General features: G+C 47.4%; 1 protein-coding gene across 3 annotated transcripts in view; it reads right to left on the minus strand.

Moving 5' to 3' along the window:
• Positions 1-24,761, minus strand: part of RFX4 (regulatory factor X4) — a gene marked incomplete at both ends in the record, with an annotated part of 157,596 nt that overhangs the window by 23,287 nt on the left and 109,548 nt on the right. For all 3 annotated transcript variants that reach the window (XM_080810751.1, XM_080810750.1, XM_080810752.1), the window contains 5 exons: positions 10,697-10,814; positions 11,242-11,336; positions 15,794-15,938; positions 19,482-19,540; positions 21,588-21,688. In XM_080810751.1, coding sequence (XP_080666877.1) covers positions 10,697-10,814; positions 11,242-11,336; positions 15,794-15,938; positions 19,482-19,540; positions 21,588-21,688 — 518 coding nt within the window. The remainder of the gene's footprint in view (positions 1-10,696; positions 10,815-11,241; positions 11,337-15,793; positions 15,939-19,481; positions 19,541-21,587; positions 21,689-24,761) is intronic.

The following is a 24,761-nucleotide window of genomic DNA, read 5'->3' on the forward strand; positions in this document are numbered from 1 at the left end:
TTAAAAATTGCAATAACTGAATTATTTCCTTAAATGTTTCTGAGACATCTGTTTAACACATGGTTATTAGAAAAGGCATTAGGGGACGCCTGGGTGGCTCAGTTGGTTAAGCCGCTGCCTTTGACTCAGGTCGTGATCCCAGGGTCCTGGGATTGAGTCCCACATCGGACTCCTTGCTCAGCAGGGAGCCTGCTTCTCTCTCTGCCTTTGGCTGCCACTCTGCCTGCTTATGTGCTCTCTCTCTCTCTGACAAATAAATAAATAAAATCTTTAAAAAAAAGAGAGAAAAGGTGTTAGATCGAGAATGTATGGTATTCTCAAATAGCATTCTTCATTCTTAGATTGTTTATGAAAAGGGATGGCAACAATCCTCCCCAAAGATTTTTCCAAAGTGCCAGTCTCTGTGCTCAAAATCATATCCTCTGATTTAATCTCTACAACCACCCCACAAGGTAGTTATGTTCCCATTATAACACATTATTTCAAAACCATCTTTTCTTGCATGTCGTGCTGCCACCGTGGCCAGTGGAATGATCCACATGTGGAAGGGGCTCGATTAATGTCTGCTGTAGTCAAGCCTCAGGAAAGCCAGAGCCAGAAGGGCCAAACCTTCTTCTCTAGTCCCATGCTTCCAACTCCCAAGGGGACATCTCCATGGGGCTATTCTGCTACCCATGAAATGTCCAAAACTTCTCACCCACCTATGTACATACAGCTGGCCTCCTCTTCCCATTTCCCTCTAGTTTACTTTTTTAGAGGACCTGGAAGACTCTCTGGTATTACTTCTACTATGATTCCATCATCACCACCATGACTGTTATCACTGTCCTAGTCATAGTCGTCATCGTCGTCGTCATGGTCTACTGAACGCTTACCATGTGCCCGAACTCTACGAAACACTTAACACAGGTCTCCTCCTTACCACAGACGGGGATAGGTGGCCCTGTCCTCCCTTAGGGAGCAGGAAAGGAGTCCCTCCGTTAGTGATATGTAGGGATTTGCCTTGGTTTGGTCTGGCTCCCAAATCTGTTTCTAGTCCCCTACAGATCATCCAGTTCAGTCTCCTCACAGCACAGAAGGGAAAATCAAAGACCAGGTCCCAGAAGGGTCCTTTGAGTTGGGAGCTGTGCCTTTTCAAGTCTCAGGAACAGAGTGCTAGGGCTATGGCTCCAGCTGTACAGCTGGTTAGTGCATGATTCTTGTAAGAACTAAGGTGTTGGGGCCAGTGGGGGAGTAACTGGACAACATCTCCTTGGTGGAATTCATCAATTTTTCCTTTTAAATTCCACCTTCTTGGTAGAATTTGTCAATTTTCTTTTTAATTGCACCTGGCTTCTGCACATACACACGGACACACATACACACCCCCTTATAGAAGGCTACAGGAGAAAATCCTCAGCTTAACTCTGAGGCCAGTGGATGCCCAACAGGTCACATACACCAACCCTTATGCCCCTCTCTCTTCACAGCCTGCCACAGACGCTGGTCCTGGTATCCACGAAGCTCAAGGCCAGGGTTCCTGTCCTATACCTTTTCCACATTCTTCCTTCGTCCCCAGGGTGTTGTGTCCATTTGAAATTCAGAAAGGGGTAGATTGTGCTAAGCCACAGTGAAATGTAGCCTCCGAAACTCAACTTTTCATCTGCTTCCCCCAAATGGGTCCCGTGAACCACTGAGGAGGTTCAGCATTGTGGGTAACTGCGTGGGCGCTGGATCAATCCTCCCAGGCTGACATCCAGCTCTGCCACGTGGTGACTTAGACCCTGGATGAGTTACTCCTAGTCAATGTTAACAACAAAATCAGCCACTTCTTGAGCCCTTGCTCTATGACAGATTCATTATCTGTACGTAGATCTGTGTAAATGTGCAGATTTACTATCACACTTAGTCCTCATCACAACTATAGGAGATGAGTGATACTCTCCTTTTGCAAAGGAGGACACTGAGACCTAGAGAGGTGAAGTAAGTGTCCAGGGTCACACAACTAATAACTGGCAGAACTGGGACTTGAACCTAAGGCTGTCTGATTCTGTACAGCTCATTAGGCAACATAGCTCTCTAAAGGGGGGGGTAGTACAACCCCTTGTTTTGGTTACAGAAGTACTAACCATAATGAGGAAAAGGACACACTAGATGTTTAATGAATGGTAACTACTGTTATCTGTAAAGTCCCTTTTGCTTCTGATGTTTTAAGATCCCGTAGGATATCATATCATAATATGATTGTTTTGTTCATACAGCCAAAGAGGTCAAAAGATAGCATCAAATACTTAAAAGGGCCTTCAAAATGAAAAAAATATTTGCTGCAATGTTGCTCTAGGTCTAAAAGGATAGAAAGATAGAAACACGGAACGATGAATTAGAATGGAAAACTCTAGATAATGGAAATGGGTGTCATAGTTTTATCCCAGGCAGATGCCTCTGAAGTCATCTATACACCCTTCTCTTTTATAGACAAGGAAACAAAGATCTGATGAGGTGAAGAAATTTGCCCAAGACCGCACAGGGAGAAGCATCATATCCAGGCTGGGAGGCCAGTACTCTGGGGCAAGTGTTGATTCTAAGCTTCAAGCTCTCTTCCTTAATGGCTCTGGTCAGTTACCCAACTGGTCTCTAATTTTAAATCACCTTTTGATGAGTTTGTAGAGCTACTGCTGCCTGCCTACTGTTGTGCCAAGTGCTCTGAGTCCACAAGAAACCTAAAGCTCAGATCCTGACTCCACAAAAGCTACAGGGTCCTGCGTAGGAGAAATCAATCATTAAGATAATTGGGCAACAAATAGTTCAGTGCTTGGCGGGGGGTGGGGGGTGGGGGGGAGGTTTCCTGGCCACAGGAAGAGTGCAAGGAGAAGAGGACAAAGTGAAAAGGAGGAGACAAAGACTGAGAGAGGAAAAAGGGGTGAGGGGGGCAGGATGGAGGGAGGAAGAGAGAAACATCAAAGACAGACAGACAGGAGAGAGGCAGTTACAGCTAACACCCTGGGCTTTCTCTCCCTAGTGCTTATCACCATTCCCTGTACTTTATAACCTGTATCACGTGCCTCCCTGCACTAGACTACAAGCTCCATAAATGCAGATGCTTATCTGTTTTTTTTTTTTCCCCACTGTTCTCCATACCCAGTGTCCACAACAGTGCCAGGCACAGAGTAGAGGCTCAATGACTATCTGTTAGATCAACCAATCAAACGCGCAAGCCCCGTGTACCATATGCACTGTACTGAGCTCTCTTTCCGGCAACACTGTGAGGCGGGCATTATTATTATCTTCAACTAACAAACGGGGGAATGAAGGCTCAGAGGCTTTAAACAACTTGCCTAAAGTCACAGAGTTGGCATTTGAGTCTGCTGTGGAACAAGGTATTAGGACACAGACAAAGGAGATTTTTATTGCTGTTGCTACGTGTTAACATAGTTGAACACATTTCATAGCATGAAAGCATTTCTCTTTTCTTATGAACAATTTCAAATATATAGAAAAGTACACAGAATTTTAAAATGAATGGCAGTGTACTCAACTCCTGGCTTTATAGCGTCTTAATATTTTACTATGTTTGAATCAGATTTGTTTTTTAATTGAAGATAAGGATGAAGCCTCTGTGTTCTTTTCCTTAATTGTATTTCTCTGCCTCATGGCGTTCAACCTGAGGTAATCGCTGACTTGAATTTGGTATTTATTTGTTCTACTCTTACTACATGTAATTATGTACCCATAAATAACATATGGTGCTGTTTTCTGTTTTCACACGTGACGTAAATAGTATCATACCTCACAGAGCACTCTACTGCTTGCTTTTGATAATCCATCCACATGGAGGCGCGCAGCTCGAGTCCGATGGCCACTGTCCGCACATACCACACTTTATTTATCCATTCTCCTGGTGATGGAATTTAGGTTGTTTGTAAGTTTCCACTATTGGAAATTGACTCTTACGAATATTTTCTGTACCTCTTTTCTTGTGTCTGCTGTGTCCAAGAGTGCCTGCATCTTCGGTCTTAAGAGATGGTGTCCCACTGCTCACCAAAAGTTTTTACAATCCTACTGATAGTGTATGAAATATAATCCTTGCCAGTCTGAAGGGTGTGAAGTGTTACCTTATTGTCTTTATAATTGGTATTACTCTAATTACTAGAAAGGTACACATCTTTTCAAATGATTATTGTCAACTTGAATTTCCCTTTCTGTGAATCACCTATTCATATTCTTTGCTCATTTTTCTTTTGGGGTATTGGAATAATATTGGGGTATGTGAATTTCTATTGGGGTATTTAAACAATTTGTTTACAGGGGTTTCTTATATATTCGGGTTGTTTGTTATATGCACTGCAAAATATGTTCTTTTCTGTGGCTTTTATCTTTTAACTTTGTTTATGGTATGCTTAATAAACACAATTTTGAAATCCAAACATATTTATTTTTGTAATATTTTATGATTGGTCTTTTTTTGTGCCTTTTAAAATAAATAATATACTATTTCAAGATCATAAAGATATCATTCCTTGTTTTCTTCCAAAAGGTTTAAGGTCTTTTCCTCCCCATTGAGATGTTTCCTTTCAGAAGTTGTAGACAAGGGGTCTAATTTTTCTTTTGTACTTGTCCCGTACAAAAAAGAGGCTTGTCCAGAAGAAATTTGCCCAATCCACTGATTTTTAATGCCATCTCTGTTATATATACAATCCTCTTGTTTAACAGATAAGGGAACGAGGATCTGATGAGGGGAAGACAAGTTTTGTATCTGTCTGTCTTGGGCACCTCTGTTCTGTTTCACTGCTCTACCAGTCTCACTATGTTACGGCCCCGCACTGTCTTAGTCCGTAACAAGTGTTAAGTATCAGGTAAGCAAGACCCTACATCTTGTTCTTCACCTTCAAAATGTCTTTACTATCCTTGGCATTTTGCCTTTCCACATGAATTTTAACATCAGATTGTCAAAATTAAAGGGAAAAAAATTAAGAATTGGTCTAGAATTCTATTGAATTTGTGTATTAATTGGTAGAACGATCTCTTTGATGTTGACTCTTTCCAAACATGAACAGGGTAGATTTCAACAATATTTTAAAAATTTCTCCTTGAAGTTCTTCAATTTTTGTTAGAATTATTTTATAGGTATTTTTTAGTTTCCTTGGCTATTTTGAATGGCATATGAGTGTGTATTTACATATAGTATGATATATACTTAATATACGTTAGTATACACTTACTATATACACACACTTAATTATATTTTCTAATTAGGTTCTGGTTTATGCTAAGAATACCAATGATTTAAAAAAAACTCAATCGAATGATCTCACTGAATTCTTCTTTACGCTATTAGTTTGTAGACTCTTTTGTCGGCCATCATGACATCTATAACAAAAGGCAGTTTTTGTGTTTTCCTTTCCATTTCTTAGATTTCTTTTACTTTTCTTATTGCATCGGCTAGGACTTCCAGTCAGTATTTACTAGAAACAGTGTTAAAAGGCATTTTTGTCTTCATGATTTGAATGGGAAGACTTCTAAAGTTTCACCAGCTAGTATGATGTTCACCGCAGGGTTTTGGCTGCCCTTGAAACATGTGAAGTAAATTCCCCTCTATTCCTAGTTTGCTAAGAGTTTTTAAAAATTATACCTGGGAGCTGAATTATATCAAATCCTTTTTTTCCCCTCTACATCTATAGAGAGGACCATATGATCTTTGTCATTTAATCTGTTTAATAGTGTATGTCAACAAGTAATTTTTCTGACTTTGAATCATACTTGAATTCTTGCCATAAACCTTATTAATCATGATCTTAAAAATTTTGCTGCTGGATTTGATCTGCTAGTATTTTATTTAGAAGGTTTCATCTATATATGTGGTTGGGTTGGAATTTTCTTTTCCTCTACCATTCTTCCAAGATTTTGAAGTTGAGGTTGTATTAGCTTCATAATTGAGATTACATCGGCTTCGGGAGTTGTATAGCTTTCCTTTTGTTTTTATTGTCTGAAACATGTTCATTTTCATTAACTAAGGATTTTATATTTCTTAAAAGTTTAGTAAAAGCTATCTGTAAAAACATTTATGCCTGATGTTCTGGAAGGAAGAGACTTTGACATCTACTGCGATTATTACTTGATCTTTTTTCTAGCATCCTATTTTATGTTTTTTGTTTGCCATCCTGTTTCTATGCTTCTTTTATCTTGCCATCTCTTTTCAAATTTTTCCATTTTCCTTCGTAAATTATGATGATTTAGTGATGAGCTCTTGATATATTAACATATATCTCACACATTAAATCCAAACTGTACTTTTTCCAGTGAAGTCTAAATTATTTAACATTCGGAGACAAAAACCTTAGCGCGCTTTAACCAGTCCGTGAAGCTTCTCTTCCCACCACCTCATGTTACTTTGTAGCCTGGGGCTTGCTTTTATCATTTTTAAACATGAGAAATTATTTTTAAAATGATAGTAATTAAATTTGTTTGCAAATTTAATAATTTCTCTCATCTTGAAAGAGGGCCCCCAAATTGTTGGACATTCCTTCCGTGGAAAATCGGGTGTCTCTGCACCCTCTTCAAACTTGGTCGGTTTGTGACTGCTTTGACCAAGAGAGTATGGGGGAGGTGACAACTTCTGGGATTGGGTCATAAAAGGCAATGTGGCTTCCCCCTGGAAGAGTGAGCCACCAGGTGAGAAGTTTAATTATTCAGAGGCCACCATTGCAGTGTGGACACTGAGCCACATGGAGTGCCCACAGAAGGCATCCTGATCACAGCAGTCCTGTCTTCAAGATATCCAAACCCGAGCACAGACACAGGAGGGAAGAAGCCTCCGGATGATTCCAGCCTCCAGCTGTCAAAGCACCACTGCCCTTGAGTGTTTCCATCTGAGGTTCCAGACATCATAGGGATAAGCCAGCCCTGCTGTGCCATGTTCAAATTCCTGACCCACAGAATCCACATGCATAATTAAAGTACTATTTTAATGCCACTAAGCTTTGGGGTAATTTGTTACACAGCAACAATAACTAGAACCTGGTTGTTTCTTGTATCCCAGACCTTTATTTTTCTTCTTGCTGAAATGCATCCTTTAAGTGCTTTTTAAGTGATGTTCTGTGGGGCCACATTCTCTTAGTCTTTGCAGAACCGAGTGTGTCTTTACTTTGCCCTCAGTCTTGAAAGATGGTTGACAGTTCTTTGTTCTCAACACTTGAAAGATATCATTTCTGGCATCCCTTATTACTCATGTTTTATTCTCTCATAGCTTCAAAACATTTTTAAATCTATCCATATAGATTTTTAAAAATCCATCAGTGAGGATTAAACAAATTTGTCTTACTTTTTGGTGCTCAGCATCTGAGTCCAGGATGTTTGTCTGAGTTGTGGAAACTGAAGCAGCGTGGGTTTCGTGGTCAGGCAGATGTGATTTTGAAACAAAGCTCTGCCCCTTGCCATACCGATCTTGGACAAGAAAATTCTCCAAGCTTCTTTTCTACCTATTATTATCTGCTTCGAAGAGTTAATGTGAGGACTGAACGTAGTATGTGCCTTCTAAGCATTTGCTATAATGAGCAGCATTATCCTGCCTTTGCTTCGAGTTCTCCGTCGGACCTCACAGGTTGTTGCAAGAATTAAATGAGGATGTGCCCAGTATCGTGCCTTGTGCATGCTAGGCTCTCCATCAATGTTACCTTGTTTTTATGAGTAATATTCAGCTATAGAAAGCTAGACGAGGTGGTGGCTGAGCAGGAAGAACAGGGCTCTAGGATGGAAAAGATTCCAGGGGCCTGAGCACAGTCTGCGGTACACCTGTGGGCCAGCCCCTCTCCTCTGGGATCGGCTTCCTCCTGAATACAGGAAAAGCAGTTCCTGCCTCCTAGCGCTTGGCAGGGGCCTGGCTGATGTGTGCAACGTTTGGCAGGGTCTGGGTAAGAGAGCCAGGCCTGGTCACCTACGCCAGGAGAAGCACTCTGGAAGTCTCCAGTCATGGCCACCTGGTGTGGGAGCAGGGTGCCTGACGGGGCTGCTCCCACGTGGCCCCCTCGGCCCTTCCCGAGCAGATGAACTACGACACTAAGCCAGAAAACAGGTGCATGAGCAGGTGAGAACATGCGCTGTGAGCAATCCTGTCCCCTTGGTGGGCAAATCTGGGGTGGCTTTTCCAATAGTTTGATGCCGGAGTACTTCCAGGAACCACAGTTGCCTCCAGATGTTCCCAGCAGTGAAATCCGGGGCATGTGGTGAAAACCCAGAGTAAAAGACACCTGCACTGACTTGGGATCCAGGTGTCCCCTGAACAGCAATCACAGAAGTCGATGAAAAATACACGGGTGTGAGGGTGTGAGAGTGTGTGTGTGTGTGTGTGTGTGTGTGTGTGTGTGTGTGTTTCAAAACCAGAAACTATTTTCCTCAGCCCCGTTAGGACTCAAAGTTCATCTCCTGCCAGCCTGCCTTTGCTGACTGATTTTACTAGAAACTGCTGCTGGCGGCAAAGAAAGATCGTCTGGCTACTTCAGTTCACAGCATAGGCTCTTTTCAGTGAGAAGGAATTAGGAAGAAAAGAGTGAAAAGGAATTAAGGAGAAGAAAGGAGTCAACTACCTTTGAAAGAGGCCGTTCTGGGCAGAGGTGGCAGAGGACCCCCCTCCCTCGGATCGCTGTGATGTTCCCCACCCTCACGGCGTGGTCAGCCCGCACCACTGGGGCGGCAGGGATCCTGTGGGAGTTACGGGCAAGATAGAGCTGGCCCCTGCCGCTGGGGGAGGGGGCCGGTGAACAGAGGGCTCTTTTTCCTAATTAGCTGTTTTTATACAGGGAACACATGACCCAAACACAACCACCAACTGTGTCTTTGACATATACAGGCAGAAAGGGGGAGCTGGGCTTTTGTCTGCCGCGGATTCTTTCAACTTGCCTGTCACCCCAAAGCTGCCGAATTCCACAATGAGTCGGATGAGCGGGACCACGGCAGACAGTGTGCTAAATGGACTTGGAAACAGGTATTATTTCAGCCCGCCTCGGGTTGGGAAATACTGACAACGTGAAATTGGGTGAGCGGCTCCTTGCCTTTTCTAAGGGATCTGTGACCGTTTCTGCCATTTGCCCAAGTTTCCGGTATATCCTAAAACAGTGCGTGTTTCAAGAAGGGAAGGAAAGGAAGAAAACGTTTCTTGGTAATAAATCTAGTCCTTTCACAGAACTCTGTTCTACTGTCTTGATTTCCTCTACCATGTTGTTAACTTAGTAAAAACAAACGAGTTCCAAAGAATCCTGCCAAGTAAATTACTTTCCCTGTCTAATGAAGGGGCTCAGTAATCTATATAATCAGTTTAAGAAGGAGCACACTGAAGATTAAGGGATAAAGCGAAAAAGGAGGCTTGCTTTGTGGACGCGGGTACGTATATTTGGGTGCGATGTTGTGGATTCTTTGATTTTGAAGCAGTGAACAGACCGCAAAAAAGTTTCAGCCATTTGCTGGCTTGAAAGCAGCGATGCGCGAATGGTTTTCCCAGAACCAGTGGTGACATGTGCTAACACTAACTGCTGGAAGTCATCAAAATGCGGTGCCCGATGGCCCTGCCCAGGTATCGGCCACCAGAGCATTACCATGCACCATTCACAGAGAATTTCCATCTGTAGCCACGGTGCAGGCCAGTGCCGAGAACCTCCCAAGGCCGAGATTAAAGAAATCCACAACAAAACACTTCTCCAACTGGGGAAACACAGTCTTTCATGGGCAGAGATGTTTAGAAAAAATAGTGCCGCCTTTGTTTTACCACATACTCGCTTTGTTGTGTAGCACAACTGGAAAATGGTGACAAGACCATAAAAAAGCTGGATGGAAAAGTGTCAAATTAAACCCAGAGCGAAACCCAGAGCCGACTGGCTTAATTGGAGGTAATGAGAAATGAAGCCACATCTCTACTCGCAAAGTCAAGTAGTGAACTGAAGCAATTGCCCAGAAAATCTACCAACAGCCCTTTGCCGAAATGCCTCAAAATTTGAGGCGAAAGTGTTTGGAGATTTCAGATCTGGACGATGCCTTAGTGTTTTTCCTCACTTTGCTAACGAGGACCTGGACTCAGTGAAAACGAGTAAACCGTGTCCCAGAATGTAGCACAGCATTCACCCCGAGTCGGTGGTTCGGTTCCTGCCTGTGGACGAGCGTGGAGCACCCCTGGGCAGAGATTCCGAGTCACATTACTCTGGGAGCAGGAGGTGTGCCCTTGGGGAGGGAGGTGAGGAGCACCCAAAGGGTCGGCAAAACCAAAGGGAAAATGAACATGAAAGTCCTTTTCTAGGGATCCGACTGAGGCACAGTGTTAAAGAAACCTTTAGACACTCTCCCCAGTCCTGGAGCATTAGCCAAGCTATATGCCAATGTTCCCCCTCAGAGGCTTTCGGTCTTGGGAAGGCCACACTATGGAATTCTGTAATAGTCCTGGGACGCGGCGCTCACTGGGGACACCTGGCCAAAGGGGAGCGCACCCAATGTTTTTTAGTCCTCTCTAAACTCCAGTAATACTAGCTGGGTGAGAACCTCCATTTTCAGATTTGCATACGTTAGCATACAATGCTGTCTTTCTCCCTGAAGGTCCAGAAGAGCTACACTTCAGGGTGATGTCCTTGTGGGCTCAGACACAGCAAGTGAGATCAAGGCTGAATCTAGAGTGGTGAAGTTCAAGCACCAAGTCCAGAGAGAAAGTGTTTGGATATGGGGAGGGCTGGGGTGGCCTTACCGAAGCTGGGGGCACTATGCAAGGTCATGTCCCGGATCACCCTTGTGCCAAAACAGGACCACATCAAGAGGAACTGCTGGGCCACTTTCTTCAGGGACCCTTGTCTCTTGGCAGCCACCTGCAAGAAAGGGAACAGCTTAAACTGTGGTCAACGTAACTTTTCGTTTATTACTGACCCCCTGAAAAAGATCAGGAAGGCTTATGGGTCTCCAAGTTCAATGCTATGGAACAATGGTTTTTGACTTGCTGTGTCTTCCAGCAAAAAATATGCTTTAAAGAACAAAATCTTATGTCAAGACCCAGTGCACACAGCAGATAAAAGAGATGCTGACCTGGCTGAATCGGGGGAAGGAGACTCATGGTCCTGCCTCCTGCAACCCCCACCTCCAGAGGGGGGCCCAGGCCTCTCCTCAGAACCCCAGGGCTCTGTGGCTGCTGAGGAACATTCAGAAAGCTCAGCGTGGGGCTCTCTATCTCCCAAGTGCCACAAAGGTGAATGGTGGGTCGCAGTACCCGGGCTGCTCCTTCCACTCTGGGTTACCAACCTTCACAACACACCGGTCCACCATGGTGTCTAGCCACTCGATGTAGGACTCGATGGGAGACTGTTCCTCCAGGAGGTGGTCAAATTCCTGGTACACTGTCAAACAAAGGAGAGACCCCCACACGTCACTGCAGCTGTGTCTACACAGAGATTCATCTTAAAAGAACAAAGGAATGAAATTGAATAGAACGGAACTCCAGTCTTAACAGAGCATTCAGGTTTTAGAAAATACGTCCCAACTTACCTTTCCAGGCTCATCTTCGCCGCCTCTGAGTGCCTGAGAGCCTGGCTCCCATGTTTAACTTGCCATGCCCTCAACAAGCCCTGCTTTCTCAGGCAGTTGCCTCTGCCTGGACTGTCTGGCTCCTGGTGCCCAGCCCACATGATGCCTCTCGTGAAATCCCTTTCCTCCTCTGCAGGACCCTCGCCGGTAGAACTGATCACTCGTCCTCGAAGCTTCCAGCAGAACTGGTCACTCGTCCTCCAAGCTTCCAGCAGAACTGGTCACTCGTCCTCCAAGCTTCCAGCAGAACTGGTCACTCGTCCTCCAAGCTTCCAGCAGAACTGGTCACTTGTCCTCCGAGCTTCCGTAGCACTCTATTATTTGTATCCCCCCCTTTGCTGCATTGCTAATGCTGTGTGACAGTTGCGGTGTGTCTCCTGGGCGAGTTCTCTGTCCGGGATCTTTCCTAGCTGGGGCCTTCCCCGTATGCAGCTGTTATCCAGGATGTGCTTGGTTGCATGAGCAGACCCGGGCAGCACTGCTCCCTTGCTCCTTGCCCTGTGGTGGGACACGTTTGATAGTTCAATGCTTCTAAACCACAACTATATTGGGCAAGTCGCCCAACCAGCCTCTCAGGGCTCAGCATGCAGTAGATGCTTAATAAATGTTCACAGTGCAAAGGAAACAATTTCTGTGCCCTTAGTTTTTGCATTAGGAAAAGGAGGATAATGGTGCCACTTTATTGCCCGTCTTCAGCTGCTCGTCAAATAACCAGTCCGGAAGGGCTATGGAATTTGTGAAGCACTAGAGAAAAAAGTAACCTCGCTGGGGTGACCTCCAGTTTGAAACATCTCTTTTCATGACTGTTTTGTGCTTTCTGCACGTGGAGCTCTGTGAACCAAACCACACCTTTAGAACCACTTTTTTTTTTTTTTTTTTTTTTTTTTTTTTTTTTTTTACAGTTTTCATTTGTTCACGTCGTGTTTGGTCTCCCGTTCACAGACCTAGCGGAGGTGCTCCGGTTTCCTGAGTTGATGACTGCAACAAGACGTCAGCCACCGGCCCGGGAGAGCAGAACACTTTAGAATGAGAAGGGGCTTTATTTATTTATTTATTTAAAGATTTTATTTGTTTATTTGACAGACAGAGATCACAAGTAGGCAGAGAGGCAGGCAGGGTGGGGGGGTGGGTGGGAAGCAGGCTCCCTGCTGAGCAGAGAGCCCAATACAGGGCTTGATCCCAAGACCCCGGGATATGACCTGAGCCGAAGGCAGAGGTTTTAACCCACTGAGCCACCGAGGCTCCCCGAGAAGGGGCTTTAAATGTCCGTTGAGTGAATATCAGTGTCCTTTTACAGAGGAGGAAGCTTCAATGAGAAGTTTCAATGAGATTAAAGGTCCCCCTCAAAGTCAGAGGGTGAGCGAGTGCCAGAGCTGGGACGGAGCCCAGGTATCTGATTTCTCTTTGGGGTGCTTTCCTCTTGATGGCCCCGTGGATGCATCGGGCGCTATCGTGCTTCTGTCGATGACGGTGAGGACGACGGAAGCGGCGGAGAGAGTGCTTACAGCTCATACCTCGTGCCAGGCACCTTCCTCACTGCTTCGCAGGGACACTCTAGTCTAAGCCCGCAGCAACCTCGGGAATGTGACAGCGGATTCTCAGGTGCTGGCTGAGTGAACAGATGAACCACCCAAGGAGGCCGGTACTGTTATTGCTCCCGTTTTCCAAAGGAGGGGGCGGAGGCACTCAGTGACCCTCCGCAGGTCTCTCAGACAGCAAACAGCAGAGGCGGGTTTCAAAGCCAGCCAGACCCGACGCTCGCCTCCCAAGCACGGCACTGTCCCAGGCCCCCTTCCATCACCCCGCGGTCTCCCCGTGTCAGAGACTCGGAGGCCGGGGTCACTGGGCACAAGAGCCAGGGATTTTTGGCACCCCACCCCCTGCCTCTTACCACGGTCATGCTCATCAGCACACTCAAGTCCGAATGTGCGTTTTTAATTTAGGGTAAGCGAGCATTCCCAGGAAGGACCAGTTTCACTGAGGAGACGGAAACTCGTAAAGCAGGAACGCGCAGGCTTGTCAACTGCCAATAAGGAAAGGAGGGCGCAGCACACAGTTGTGTTCAAGAACTTACTGCCCAGCTGTCGGGGGGCGGGGCGGGGCAGGGATCTGCAGGGATGATATTCACGTGCCAGGCCTGCTGCCTTGGGGGCTGGTGCCCTTGCTCACTCTGCTCCCCCCTTTCCAGGCACTGCATCATACAGAGGTGTCCTCTTGGGTAACATGCCACCATTTGTGAATTACTTGTTCAATGTCTGATCTTCCATTAACTCTGAGCTCTACATGGGAAGGGCACTGTCCATATTATTCATTGCTTTTTGCCCAGCTTCTAACACAGTACCTGGCCCACGACAGGCATTCAGGATCAGCTGGGATGAACCAAACCTCAGCACTCCCTTCCTCTGGAAGAAGAGCACACTCACAGCTTTAAAGGGTGCCATTCTGTCCTGGGCCTAAGAGAACTTGAAAAGGAAATCCCGAAACGTTCTCTTCTTGGAGAGGCTGCAGTGATCTCCAAGGTGTTCCAGCAAAGGCTCAGAGCGTGGTCCCTACAGCAAGCGATGGGGACTGCATTGTCCCCTGTGAGTATGGGTGATGTTTTCCTCCTCCACAAAAGGTGCTGCGGGGGGTGGAGGGTGGGAGAGCTGGATCTCATGCTGCTGGGAGTCGTGTCATTCTCGGTTCCCATTCATCTGTCTGGCCCAACCAGACAGATGGTTCCCATGCATCCATGCCTGGCCTGGGGTGAGGTCCTGGAGACACAGTGATCAGAGGTACGGCTAGTGCTGCTAGGCAGCTGACACCCAAGCTCTCTGTTGGCCTTGTAGCAGAGAGCGGGGATAAACAGAACAGGAGCATGACCATAAGAATCTGAAAAGACCCCGCAGCCTCTGGAACTTGCCCATATCTCAACATTTTTGTCTTCTCTTCTCCTCCAAGGGAGTAGCACTGGAGCATGGTGGTGAAGCCAAGGTCAGGCGTAGGTCAGGGGCCCCGCTCTACTGCTGGGGGTAAGGGTCACCCGCTCTCTGAGGCTGAGCCTTGTCCTCTGTAAAATGCGGGCAGGTATCTTCCTCGTGGGGTTGGTGTAGAGAATTAACGAGATCACGCCCGTGCTAGGTCTGGCCGAAGAGCCTGCACAGAGGAGGCCATCTGTGAGCTCCCGTCTTATTTTAGTGACCACCTCTAAGTTCTTACCAGGGGCAAGCAGGCTGACGGCTGCTGTGGGAGGAAGGAACGAGTACACAAGGCGCTCCGGGACAGAAGCCCCAGGGAAGGACCCCAGGGTTCAGGTTTCAGCTGCTCCCGTGGCTTCTGAAAAGGACTCAGTGGGGAGGAGGTCTCTAATAGGAACCTCTTTCCGAACTTAGTTATTTTTAACCACCCCATAGTTAGCCTGGCTGAAGAACGTTCCCTCAAGAGGACATAGAGAAGGCACAGACTGGCAGGCTGAGGGGCCCGGGGTGCTCAGGAGAACGCGTCCAGCTTCTCGGGGGACGGCCAGCCTCCGTGCAGCTTCCCGTTTCCGCACTCCTGGCCCCACCCAGGCATGAGAAAGGAAGGCTGAGCAAAGCAAGGAAGCTGCCAGGAGACCCGCATCCAGGGCCACTGGGTGTGGGAGGCCCCCGGGTCGCAGGCTGCGGTGGGCACGTGAGGAGCAGCTAGAGGTGTGCGGACGGTGGCGGTGTTCTCTGGCCCCTGCACGTCCGCTACGGCTAACAACACCCGGCCCGACCTCATCCAGACAACAGCTGGAACATTCCCGCAGTCTTTGTCCACCAGGACATGAACACATGTTCGCAGAAGTACACCACCATCCGCTCCCCCCTCCAACACTGAATGTGATGGCAGGTTCGCCTGTCCGTAGCTGGGCTGACTCGTGTGACCCTCTTGCGGGGAAACAGGTGCAGCGTATCTGGCTGACTCCAGGCCGATGTACGCGAGGACAGGCAACACACTGCTGTTCTCATTTTTTTATGTCACCTATGGGACTACGCCCGGCACTGAGAGTCACAGGTGGGGCCTTCTGCCTGACACTGTGCGCTGCCCAGCTGCACCCGGCTCCCTTTCCCCCAGGGATGTTGACACACGTCCTCTTAAATCAATTAGCCCTCCCATCTGGGCTGACCCATTTAACAGGAACAATAAGAGGGAAGGGATCCTAGGGGGAAGGACGAGGTGGGAATGCCACTTAAATATTTACACAGATACTTTTTCTTTTTTTAAAAACAAAAACAGAAAAGACAGACCCCTTGGCGGGGCGTCTTACACTGGATGATGAGTTTCCGGTGCTCATCGCGGGAGTCCTCCATGGTGTAGAGGGTTTGCTTGGTGATGCTGTTGAGGTCCACGTTCCTCCAGTCTTCCAGCATTTGGAATGTGATGTCTGCGCTGTGGATCACTGTACGAGATGCCTGTAATCCAAGCCAATTAACTCATTAGCTCGAGGGCTGTTAGGTTAAAACCCCAGCACGTTATTTTCTTTTGAATGAATCTGCATAGGGTATTTTGCAAACTACTTTGAAATTCAGGAAAACTCCATTTCAGGAAATCAGCAGATGAGTCCACCACTCAGAAGCCTATACAGTCTTTTCTCTTGTGGCTCTCTTCTCTCAGCTGTGTAAAAGATTTCTCCAGGGTGGCCGAGGCCAGACCACACCCTGCCGTTCCCAGCCCCTTTGGTCTTGACCCCTGGGGAACAATGCGATGAAGGCCAGAGACCCGTCAGCCTACTGATGTAAGCTTGCGGGATGGGAGCTCTGTGCTTAATAACCCACGTGTCTCTCGTGTCCGAGAAGCAATGTGCCCAGACCTTGGAATGGTCCTGCTACCCGTGGGCCAATGACCACTTCCATCTCAGCAATCTGACCGTGTGTCTTTTTCATAGAAATGCATTCTGAAGCAGTTTATGGTCTAGCTTTCTCTTTTTGCTTTTTGGTTTTTAGGTGACTATCATGATGAAAGCAAATACGAATAACTGAGAGGAAGGGAAGGGGAACAAAACCTTGAGACTCAGTTGCTCATTAACGTGCCTGTGGTGTTTGTGTGAGCACGCTCGTGTGCACATTCAATCTGTGGTTTCCTCCGCAAACCCTGCAGTTGGTGAATGGGAACAATACTTGGGAGCACCAAGTTCAACAATGCTGATAAGCAAAGAAAAACATTTCCAGAATCATTTCCTTTGCTTGCATGTTTTTAAAATGTCTTTAACAAAATGGGGGAAAAAAAAAGATTTCTGATACACATGGACATTAAAAGTCTCCTAATGTGTGTGAATTTCCAGGCAAAGGTAAATACTGACAACCCCTTTCTCCCCACTCTGAGCACAAGTAAACCCTTACTTAAATCACTATAGGACTTTTTAAAGGTCAGAGGCCTCGAATATATGAATCTATGAATTGGGTCCATCTCTAATGATAATGAAAACAACCAGAAGTAAAGGTCTGGGATTCTGGACTCAAATATATTTAGTTTGAGTCCTGGCCTTGCTGCTAACCAGCTGGCTGATTTGGGGCGGGACAGCAGATTTAACCTCGGTTTCCTGATTTAGAAAATGGAGGGAATAGGACCTGCCCCCGAAGGAGGCTGCCTTGGGGGGACTCCTTGAGATAATGTTTGAAAAGAGCATAGTTTAGGGAGGAAGAGCTCAGTACAGGAGCTACTGTTAGGTCCGTGCTGGTTGTGGTGATGCAGGGACACCTCAGGGCCAGGGCTCATGGCTGGGGGCCAGCTGGGGCGGTCCTCTCTCACCCTGCCCCGCAATCCTGCCATCACGCACGCTCCAACTACAAGGTCACACCCGTGGTGCGGCCTCCTTAACCCCTGCGACTCAGTCACACTCACGTGACCCATTATTCTCTATTTCCATTGTGTTTCCTTCCTAACACTTAGCACTTTTAATTAATTATTTTTTCGTTCACATTTTTTTTTCCTGCTCAGGGCAAGTACCACTAAACATTGTGGCTGACGTATAGTAGGAGCTCAAAAGATTCTGTGCAATGAATGGTCGAGATAGGAATGCCAAGCTGCTTGCTTAGTGTACCCGAAAAGGGCCTGGATACTTAGATCCTGGGTTTCAGCATGACTTGTCTTGTATGTGTTTAGGAAAGTTTGCTGGGATATTAGCTGGGAAGTTCCATGGAGTTTCTTTCCTGTCACGAACCCCAGTTCCTCCGGCTGGTCCAGAAGTGTGTCTGCAAGCTTGTCCCATGAAGATGGAAAGGTAGCACATGCTGATTAAAATACGTACCATCTATGTGGGAAGCGGAGAGTGAGCTTATGTGTGCACGTGTGTGAGCGCACACGCGTGCTGGCTGCTGTAGGTACAGGTATGGATGTTTTTACCTGCATGCATTAAAGGCTCAAAGGCTTCCTTAAACTGCTGAGCCCCAGAGGGAGGCATCAAAGCCATGCCTAGTTCTCCAATATGATCCAAGCCCAGCTCTTCCAAGCTGGGGAAAGAACCAGAAGGCATGCACCCTCAGAAATACAGCAGTGTTTCCCTGTTGTGCCAATATTTGTTTGCTCCCCTAAATCCCACTAATCTGGTCGGGCTCTGCCCTATTCCCGAACAGTGCCCAGGTGTGGCCTCTCTCACAACCAGCATGAACATGAAGGGTACAACTCTGGTTTCCAGATCTTCCAAATCACCCGCTGTGCCATTTATGCCAGGGACAGGGTAGCAACAGTGAGGTGCGCAGGGGTGTAGTTCCGTATTTTCAGAATACAAAACTGGCCTGGAGGCTTCCTTCAGGTCACTCTAAGTAGAAACCCCTTCCTCCAACCTTGACCTTGAATAAACAGCACCGACCCAGAACCCACGATAAGAGGGAGAGGTGGCAAAACCCACGGACCCAAAGAAGGCAGGCAGGTGGCAGGCGGGAGTGAGGGGGTCCTGCCGAGCTTAAGAGGCAGTGGGGCTGACAAGGAGGACAGTGCCTGATGGAGAGGAGCTCGGCCCACTCACTCGCTTCCTGCCCTGGGAAATGTGGCTCTGGGGCTGTTTAGCTGACATCTCCTAGGGCCAACTGTTAACAATGAAGTAAAAACAATTTTTGAACACATGCAAATCAAACAAAAAATAATCCCACCCATCTGAGGGCCAGATCTGACCTGTAGCCACCAGTTTGCCCCTTCTGCTTTAAGATCATTAATGTTCTAACGAATGTTAACTGGGGCCTTAATAGGCTTTGATTCCCTTCCTTAAGGTGTAAACTTAAGAGAAACGCAAAGATTCATGCCATCAAATCATCACCAAGGAGTCATGGGGAGATATTCCGCCTTTCACTGTACGCATTTTTGTTGTTGCTGAATTTTTTATAGGAAGCATATGTCACTTTAGTGCTGAAAAGAACAAAAATCCGGAGAAAATAAATAAAAGTGGGTAAATATTTAACATATTGTGCGGCTCTGAACTCTTCGGGATGATATATAAACAGCGAATCACCCCCCCTTGTCCATTTGAATTGTTTATCTCTGTGACTCCCAAGAAGGGGGAAGAAACTGGGCCCCCCGGGCTCCACTGGGGCTGGTACCAGGGGTACCTGGAGGTGGGGTGCCAGGCATCTGGTGTTGGCATGCGGGAAGAGGCCAGGGATGCCACCAGATCTCTGCACTGCACCAAACACGTCTCAAGAGAAAGAATGGTCCAGGCTCACGTGCCAGCCATGGCTGAGAAAGCCTCATCCATTCAAGGGAAATGCAAACTTGCACCAGAACTCGGTGCACGGTTAAGGGGCGACTGACATCAGAGGTTATTCTGTACGTCAGTCGAAACTATTTCGTGATTGCTTAATGTCTTTATTCTTTATCGGTAAAATTAAAGGTAACGGTAAGAATATATCAAACACCTATTATGCTGCATTCAACGACCAAACAGCCCCACCCGACAGTTCCCCTGGGGAGCTGTTTTCTGTGCATGTGCCCCTCGCAGGTGATGACTCCGCAGGAACACGTACCTGGCAAAGGTGATTCAGTGATGTTTGCCGTCTCAGAATTTGGGAAAACCTTCTCGACACTGCAAGAAGAAAGAGTTAGTCTGAAGTATTTGCATGCTGTATGGTCCCACCTCGGATTTTCCAGGGGCGGATTTCAAAAAGTGGCTTATTGGCCTAAATTTGTCTCGCTGTCCAACCCCATTTTTTATGCACCCGCTGGCAAAACCCTGCATTTGATTCTTTGTTCTCCCGTGCGGACAATGATTTCCTAAAGCGGCGATATTTGGGGTACATATTTCAAAGTCAACCGCAGCCATACTGGCAGGTGTGAGAAATTGTGGCGTCAATCAACCGTAAGTAAAAGCAATTATTTACTTGTCTTTCATTTCGCTAATTGCAAGCTCAATCACTTCTCCCCATAAATAATTGCTGGAATCGAGTGGAAGCTTTGAAGAAGGCCCTTTAAAAGTAGTATATCTAATAGGGAAACTTGATTGAGCCTCAGCGGTGTGTGGTGCGAGGGGTAGCTTTTAGGATGGGACCCCGGGCTGTATCTTGGAATGCGGCTTTGCATTCATAATCTGCCATTTTTATCAAATGATCTCTACGACCTGTTGGTGACTTTCGCTGATCCTGTTTACGACAGGGATAAAACAGGCTAATGGTTCAAAGCAGGGCGACCTGAAGATTTCAAGACCAGGCAGTCAAGCCATGTGCCAGCCTCAGGTCTCCGCTCTCACAGAGTTGTCTGGAGTGGTGAGCATTTCCACTCCTCGCCCATCCTCGAAGTGCCCCTGAGGTTCCCTGGGAAGAGAGGTTCCCGTGGGCCCCGACAGGTGGAAGGTCCCACAGACCTCCTCGCCGCCAACTTTCAACAGGTTTGTTTTGTCAGCATAATTAAAACGGGCGCAGGGCATTCTTCTCATTAATTTCTGAACTGGTCAAGAAGCAGAAATTTCCCCGGGATTATTCTAATTTGTACTCAGAGCCAGCTTGGTTTGAAAAATAGGGCGTGGGGTGGAGGGGTGGGGGGGAGGTGGGGGCACAGATGAACTTCTAATTTTCCAGACCGATCAATCGTTAATCCTTCTCCTTAATTACTTTTTCTTTAACTTTGTGATGTGGAATTTAGTGCTCATGAAAAGAAAAGAACTGAGAGCCATGAAATAAAGCAGGCTTTATCAGTAGGTGCTGGGCGCTGCAGGAGGCCTCAGCCCCCGAGCGGGTCTGAAAGGGCTCCCTGTGCCTGCCCAGAGAGGGTAATTTGATCCCCTTCATTTTCCCTGCCGCCACTTACTCCCGGGCAAGAATGGCAAGCTGTATTCAAATGCTGCTTTAAGAAACCTATATCTTAAAACTCTGTTTGGCTTAAAATCATTTCATCTTTGTGGAGTAGCACGTGCGTCTTTCCACAAGTACGGAAACACCAGGACAGAGGAATAGGACCGGTTTTCTCAGGCAAAACGAATGGGGGAGGATGGCTGGTGATGCTCAGCAGAAAAAAAAAAAAAAAAAAATCACGGTCCTAATCCCCGTAGGAGAAATATTAATTTGGCTTTCTCATTAGGCAGAGAATTGAATATGTGAAGCCCTGAAGCCTTTCTCTGGCTCCCGTCACCACCTTTTTGGGGGCGGGGGCTTCGAGGAAATCTCAGAGATTTGGGGTTGGACAGACTTGAGTTTGACTCCTGGCCTCTTCTTGCTGGCTGAGTGGCTGGGTGGCTTTGGGGAGGTTTCTCGGCCTCTCGGAGCCTCAGCTGCAGGGTGGGGATGCTGCCCCCTGTATCACAGAGGTGGCATGACGATTAAGTGGGACGAGATAGTGGTGACGAGCAGACACTCTGGTGTGGACAGACAGACCTCGGGGGAAATCCTGTCTCTGCTACTGACTAACCCCCCTACGCCTCTTCATTTGCCATTAAAGGAGAAGGGCGCCACCTGTAACACACCTTTTGGGAGCACTGAGGAAGTTCATGCAGGAAAAGCGCTAGGCTTAATATCTGGTGCTTTGCAAACAGTAAGTGGAAGTTATTATTGTTACTATTATTTTATGAACACCCAATGTAAGACTGTTTGGCCCTAAAATGTTGTTTTCCCTTCCCCTCAGCTCGCCACCTCCGTACTTACATTCAAACTTAATGTTCCGCAAGTTTTCTGGGAGGTCATGGAGAGCCACTTTTAGCCACTCATCCAGCTGCTTGGCAAACTTGCGGATCACCTGAGTTAAGCTGAAAGGAAGAAAGGATCCGTTTAAGTGCCTCGTGTGTTGCCCGACCTGGTTAGGTTGTTCTAGAATCGTGTTTTGGCCGTGCCAGTGTCACTCAGAGCAGTGGCCTCAGGGGCAAGATGGGTGGCCCCGCGTGGCACTTGTGGGCACGAGCAGGGCCCGGAGGGAATGTGCTCTGGTGCCCATGCTGGTCGCCGGAGGACGCCCTCCCTTTGAGCGTCATTGGTCGTGCTGCTGCAGAAGCCTGTGTGAAGGGTGCGGAGGGAGGGTGGTGGGCCTGACAGCACCTTGTGTTGCCACTCTGGGCCCAGTAACCCCCCCCCCGCCCCCACCCCGGCCTGGTTCCAGCTGCCCCTGACGTGCGCCTCTTGGCAGGAACTGGGAAGCACCGACCCACAGTCCTGACCTTGAAACCATATCCCGTTTGGAGAGCAGAGGTTCTCTCTGGGAGCTGGGGGTGAAGGGTGAGAGGACAGCAGGTTTGCAGCAGTTTGTACCAGAGATGGGAACCAGGAGGACTTTGAGAACCGCTTTCAGGCTCTCACTGTGAACACCAGGGGCTGGCTCCTGTGTCATCCCTGGAGTCCTCCTTTGGCTTGCCGCCAGTGGGACCTCAGCCGCCATGGAGCGTCCATGCTGTCCTCGCCCCCCGCCCCCAACACCCCTCCACCCCGCAACACCGCCTACCTGGCCCTGGCCCGGGGTAGTGTCCCGCAGACTCTCCTGTCAGACCCTAATCACCGACCTCCCCTCTCTCCCCCAGGCAGTCCCACCAAGTTTCTCTTTCCTTCACTCCTCACTTTGCCGACCTTCTCCAAGACCCTCCACCAGCCGTGGGCACCATCCCCACTTCTCAGGGAACACAGCCGCACAGGGAGAACTTTCCAACACTCCACTAGAGCACAGCTCTCCTCCCCGGCCACCGCGACAGAATCAAGGGCCAACCCCATGTCACCCCCTCCTGCCTCCTCGGAAACCCCATCTCCATGACTGCCCCCTCTCTGGGGTATCCCGCCTCTTCCTCTCACCAAGCATGTCTCATCTTAAAAATAAACCCTCTTATCTCCTCACGCTCTCTCTTCAGGGTGCCACCCTCTGTCTTCCACTTCACAGACATCCTTCTTTAAAGACTTGTCCACACTCGTTCCTTTCCTTCGCCTCTCGCTCACTCCAGTCCCTCAGCCTAAACAGCTCCCACCAGGCAGCAAGCTGCATCCAGATGTGAACCCAGTGGACTCATTTTGGTTCCCATCTGCCTTGACATCTTGGCAGCATTTGGCTCCGCTGGCCCCCTCCTTCATTTGGAAACATTTCACTTCCCCCCGGTGGTTGTGGCCCCTCTGTGTTGTGGCTACTCCTTCTCAGTCACAAAGCTCAGCCCCTCTACCTGGCCTTTACTTCCTCCAACTTCTCCACATCCAGTCCTGGGCCCACATGTCACACTTTGTCCTGCCATGGATAACTTCTCTGTGACCACAGCTTTAGTCACTATGTACACTTGCTTTTGAGGCCCAGAGCAAAGGTCTTCAGAACTCTCGACCAACCACGTACAGCGCCCCTCCGCTTAGCGTTCCAAAGGCACATCAACCAAAACACGTTCAAACTGAACTCATTGCTTCCCGTCAGACATTCTTTTCTTAAGTTCCCTATTTCACTGGGAACCCTACTTTCCCTAAAATTTTTGTTTTCAACTTTTTTGTATGGAGAAATTTCAAATAGACCCCAAGATAGAATGGTATAATAAACCTCCAAGTATATCTGATCCAGCTCCAATAAACAGCAACATTTTCCCAGTTCAGTTTATCACATGCTGTTCTGTCTTTTCTGGAATGCTATAAACAAATTCATGATGTATCGTTTCAGAAACTTTGTGTCCATCTTCCAACATGCACTTAAACATGTATGTATGTATGTGCGTGCATGTGTGCGTGCGCGCGCACACGCACACACACACACACACACACATTTAAAACCACCATTGCCATTAGTATACTTAAGAGAATGAACATCAATTCCTTAATATTATCTAAAGCCCAGTCTGTCCTCGAATTTCTCTATTTCTCTCAGAGCAGTCTTTTGGTTTCTTTGAATCAGGATCCAAACGAGGTCTACACATTGCACAAAAAATTGCCTTGTTCTATTTCTAAAGACTTTTTAAAAAGCCTCTTTCATTCCATTGGTTTGTTGACCCCCTCCTGTTATTTGTTCCCTGGAATGTCCCACCCTCTGATTTGGCTGACATCCTCATAGTGCCATTTAACCTGTTCATCTATCCTTCGTGCTTCTCATAAACTGACAGCCCTAAAGAATAAATCGAATGAAGTCACAATTTTTTTTAAGGCACAAGAAGTTCACAGGTGGCCCATGTCTGCCCTCTGTACCACACCGTAAGACTTATAATGGCTGATTGCTCCTCTTTTACTGTATCTGATTTTTGACACTTGAATAGTCTCTTGTCCCATGAGCAGGTACTGCCAATTTTTATTTCCAAGTTTCTCTCAACCTCAGCCAGTCTTTCCCTCTTCTCCCACCTATCACTATCTCTCACCTGGGCCAGTACTGCAGCTACTGCAACAGTGGGTACAAGAGCCTACCTGCTCTGCTCACCTCCCCACCTCTACCTCGTCTTCCACATTGTAAGAGGGATTTCTCCAAAACACTTGCAATTCTGATCTAGTTCACCTTCTGATAAAAAAAAAAAAAAAAACCAATACTTTCACATTCTTCTTAGGGTAAAGTCCAAAATCCTAACCACAATCCCCAAAGCTCACATTCCAGCCTTGCTTTCCTCTCCAGCCTCACTTTGCAGTCTCTCTCTTCACCATGTTTTAACCCCTCTTGCCTCTGCCCAGTTCTTTCCCATCTCAGAGCCTTTGACCTTGGCATCCTTCCATCCAAGAGCATCCTACCCTTCTTCATCTACTCGACTCCTCATTGATCTGATCTCGGAGCAAGTGTCACGTCCACAGAAAAACTTTCTCTGAAGCCCCCTAATCTAGGTCGGAGCCCCTGACTGTTCCTCTTGAAGGGACAAGTTGTGACAGTTCGTAACGATACACTGATTTGTGTGATTA

Source organism: Martes martes, assembly GCF_963455335.1.
Source record: "Martes martes genome assembly, chromosome: 8".
NCBI classification, from domain to species: domain Eukaryota; kingdom Metazoa; phylum Chordata; class Mammalia; order Carnivora; family Mustelidae; genus Martes; species Martes martes.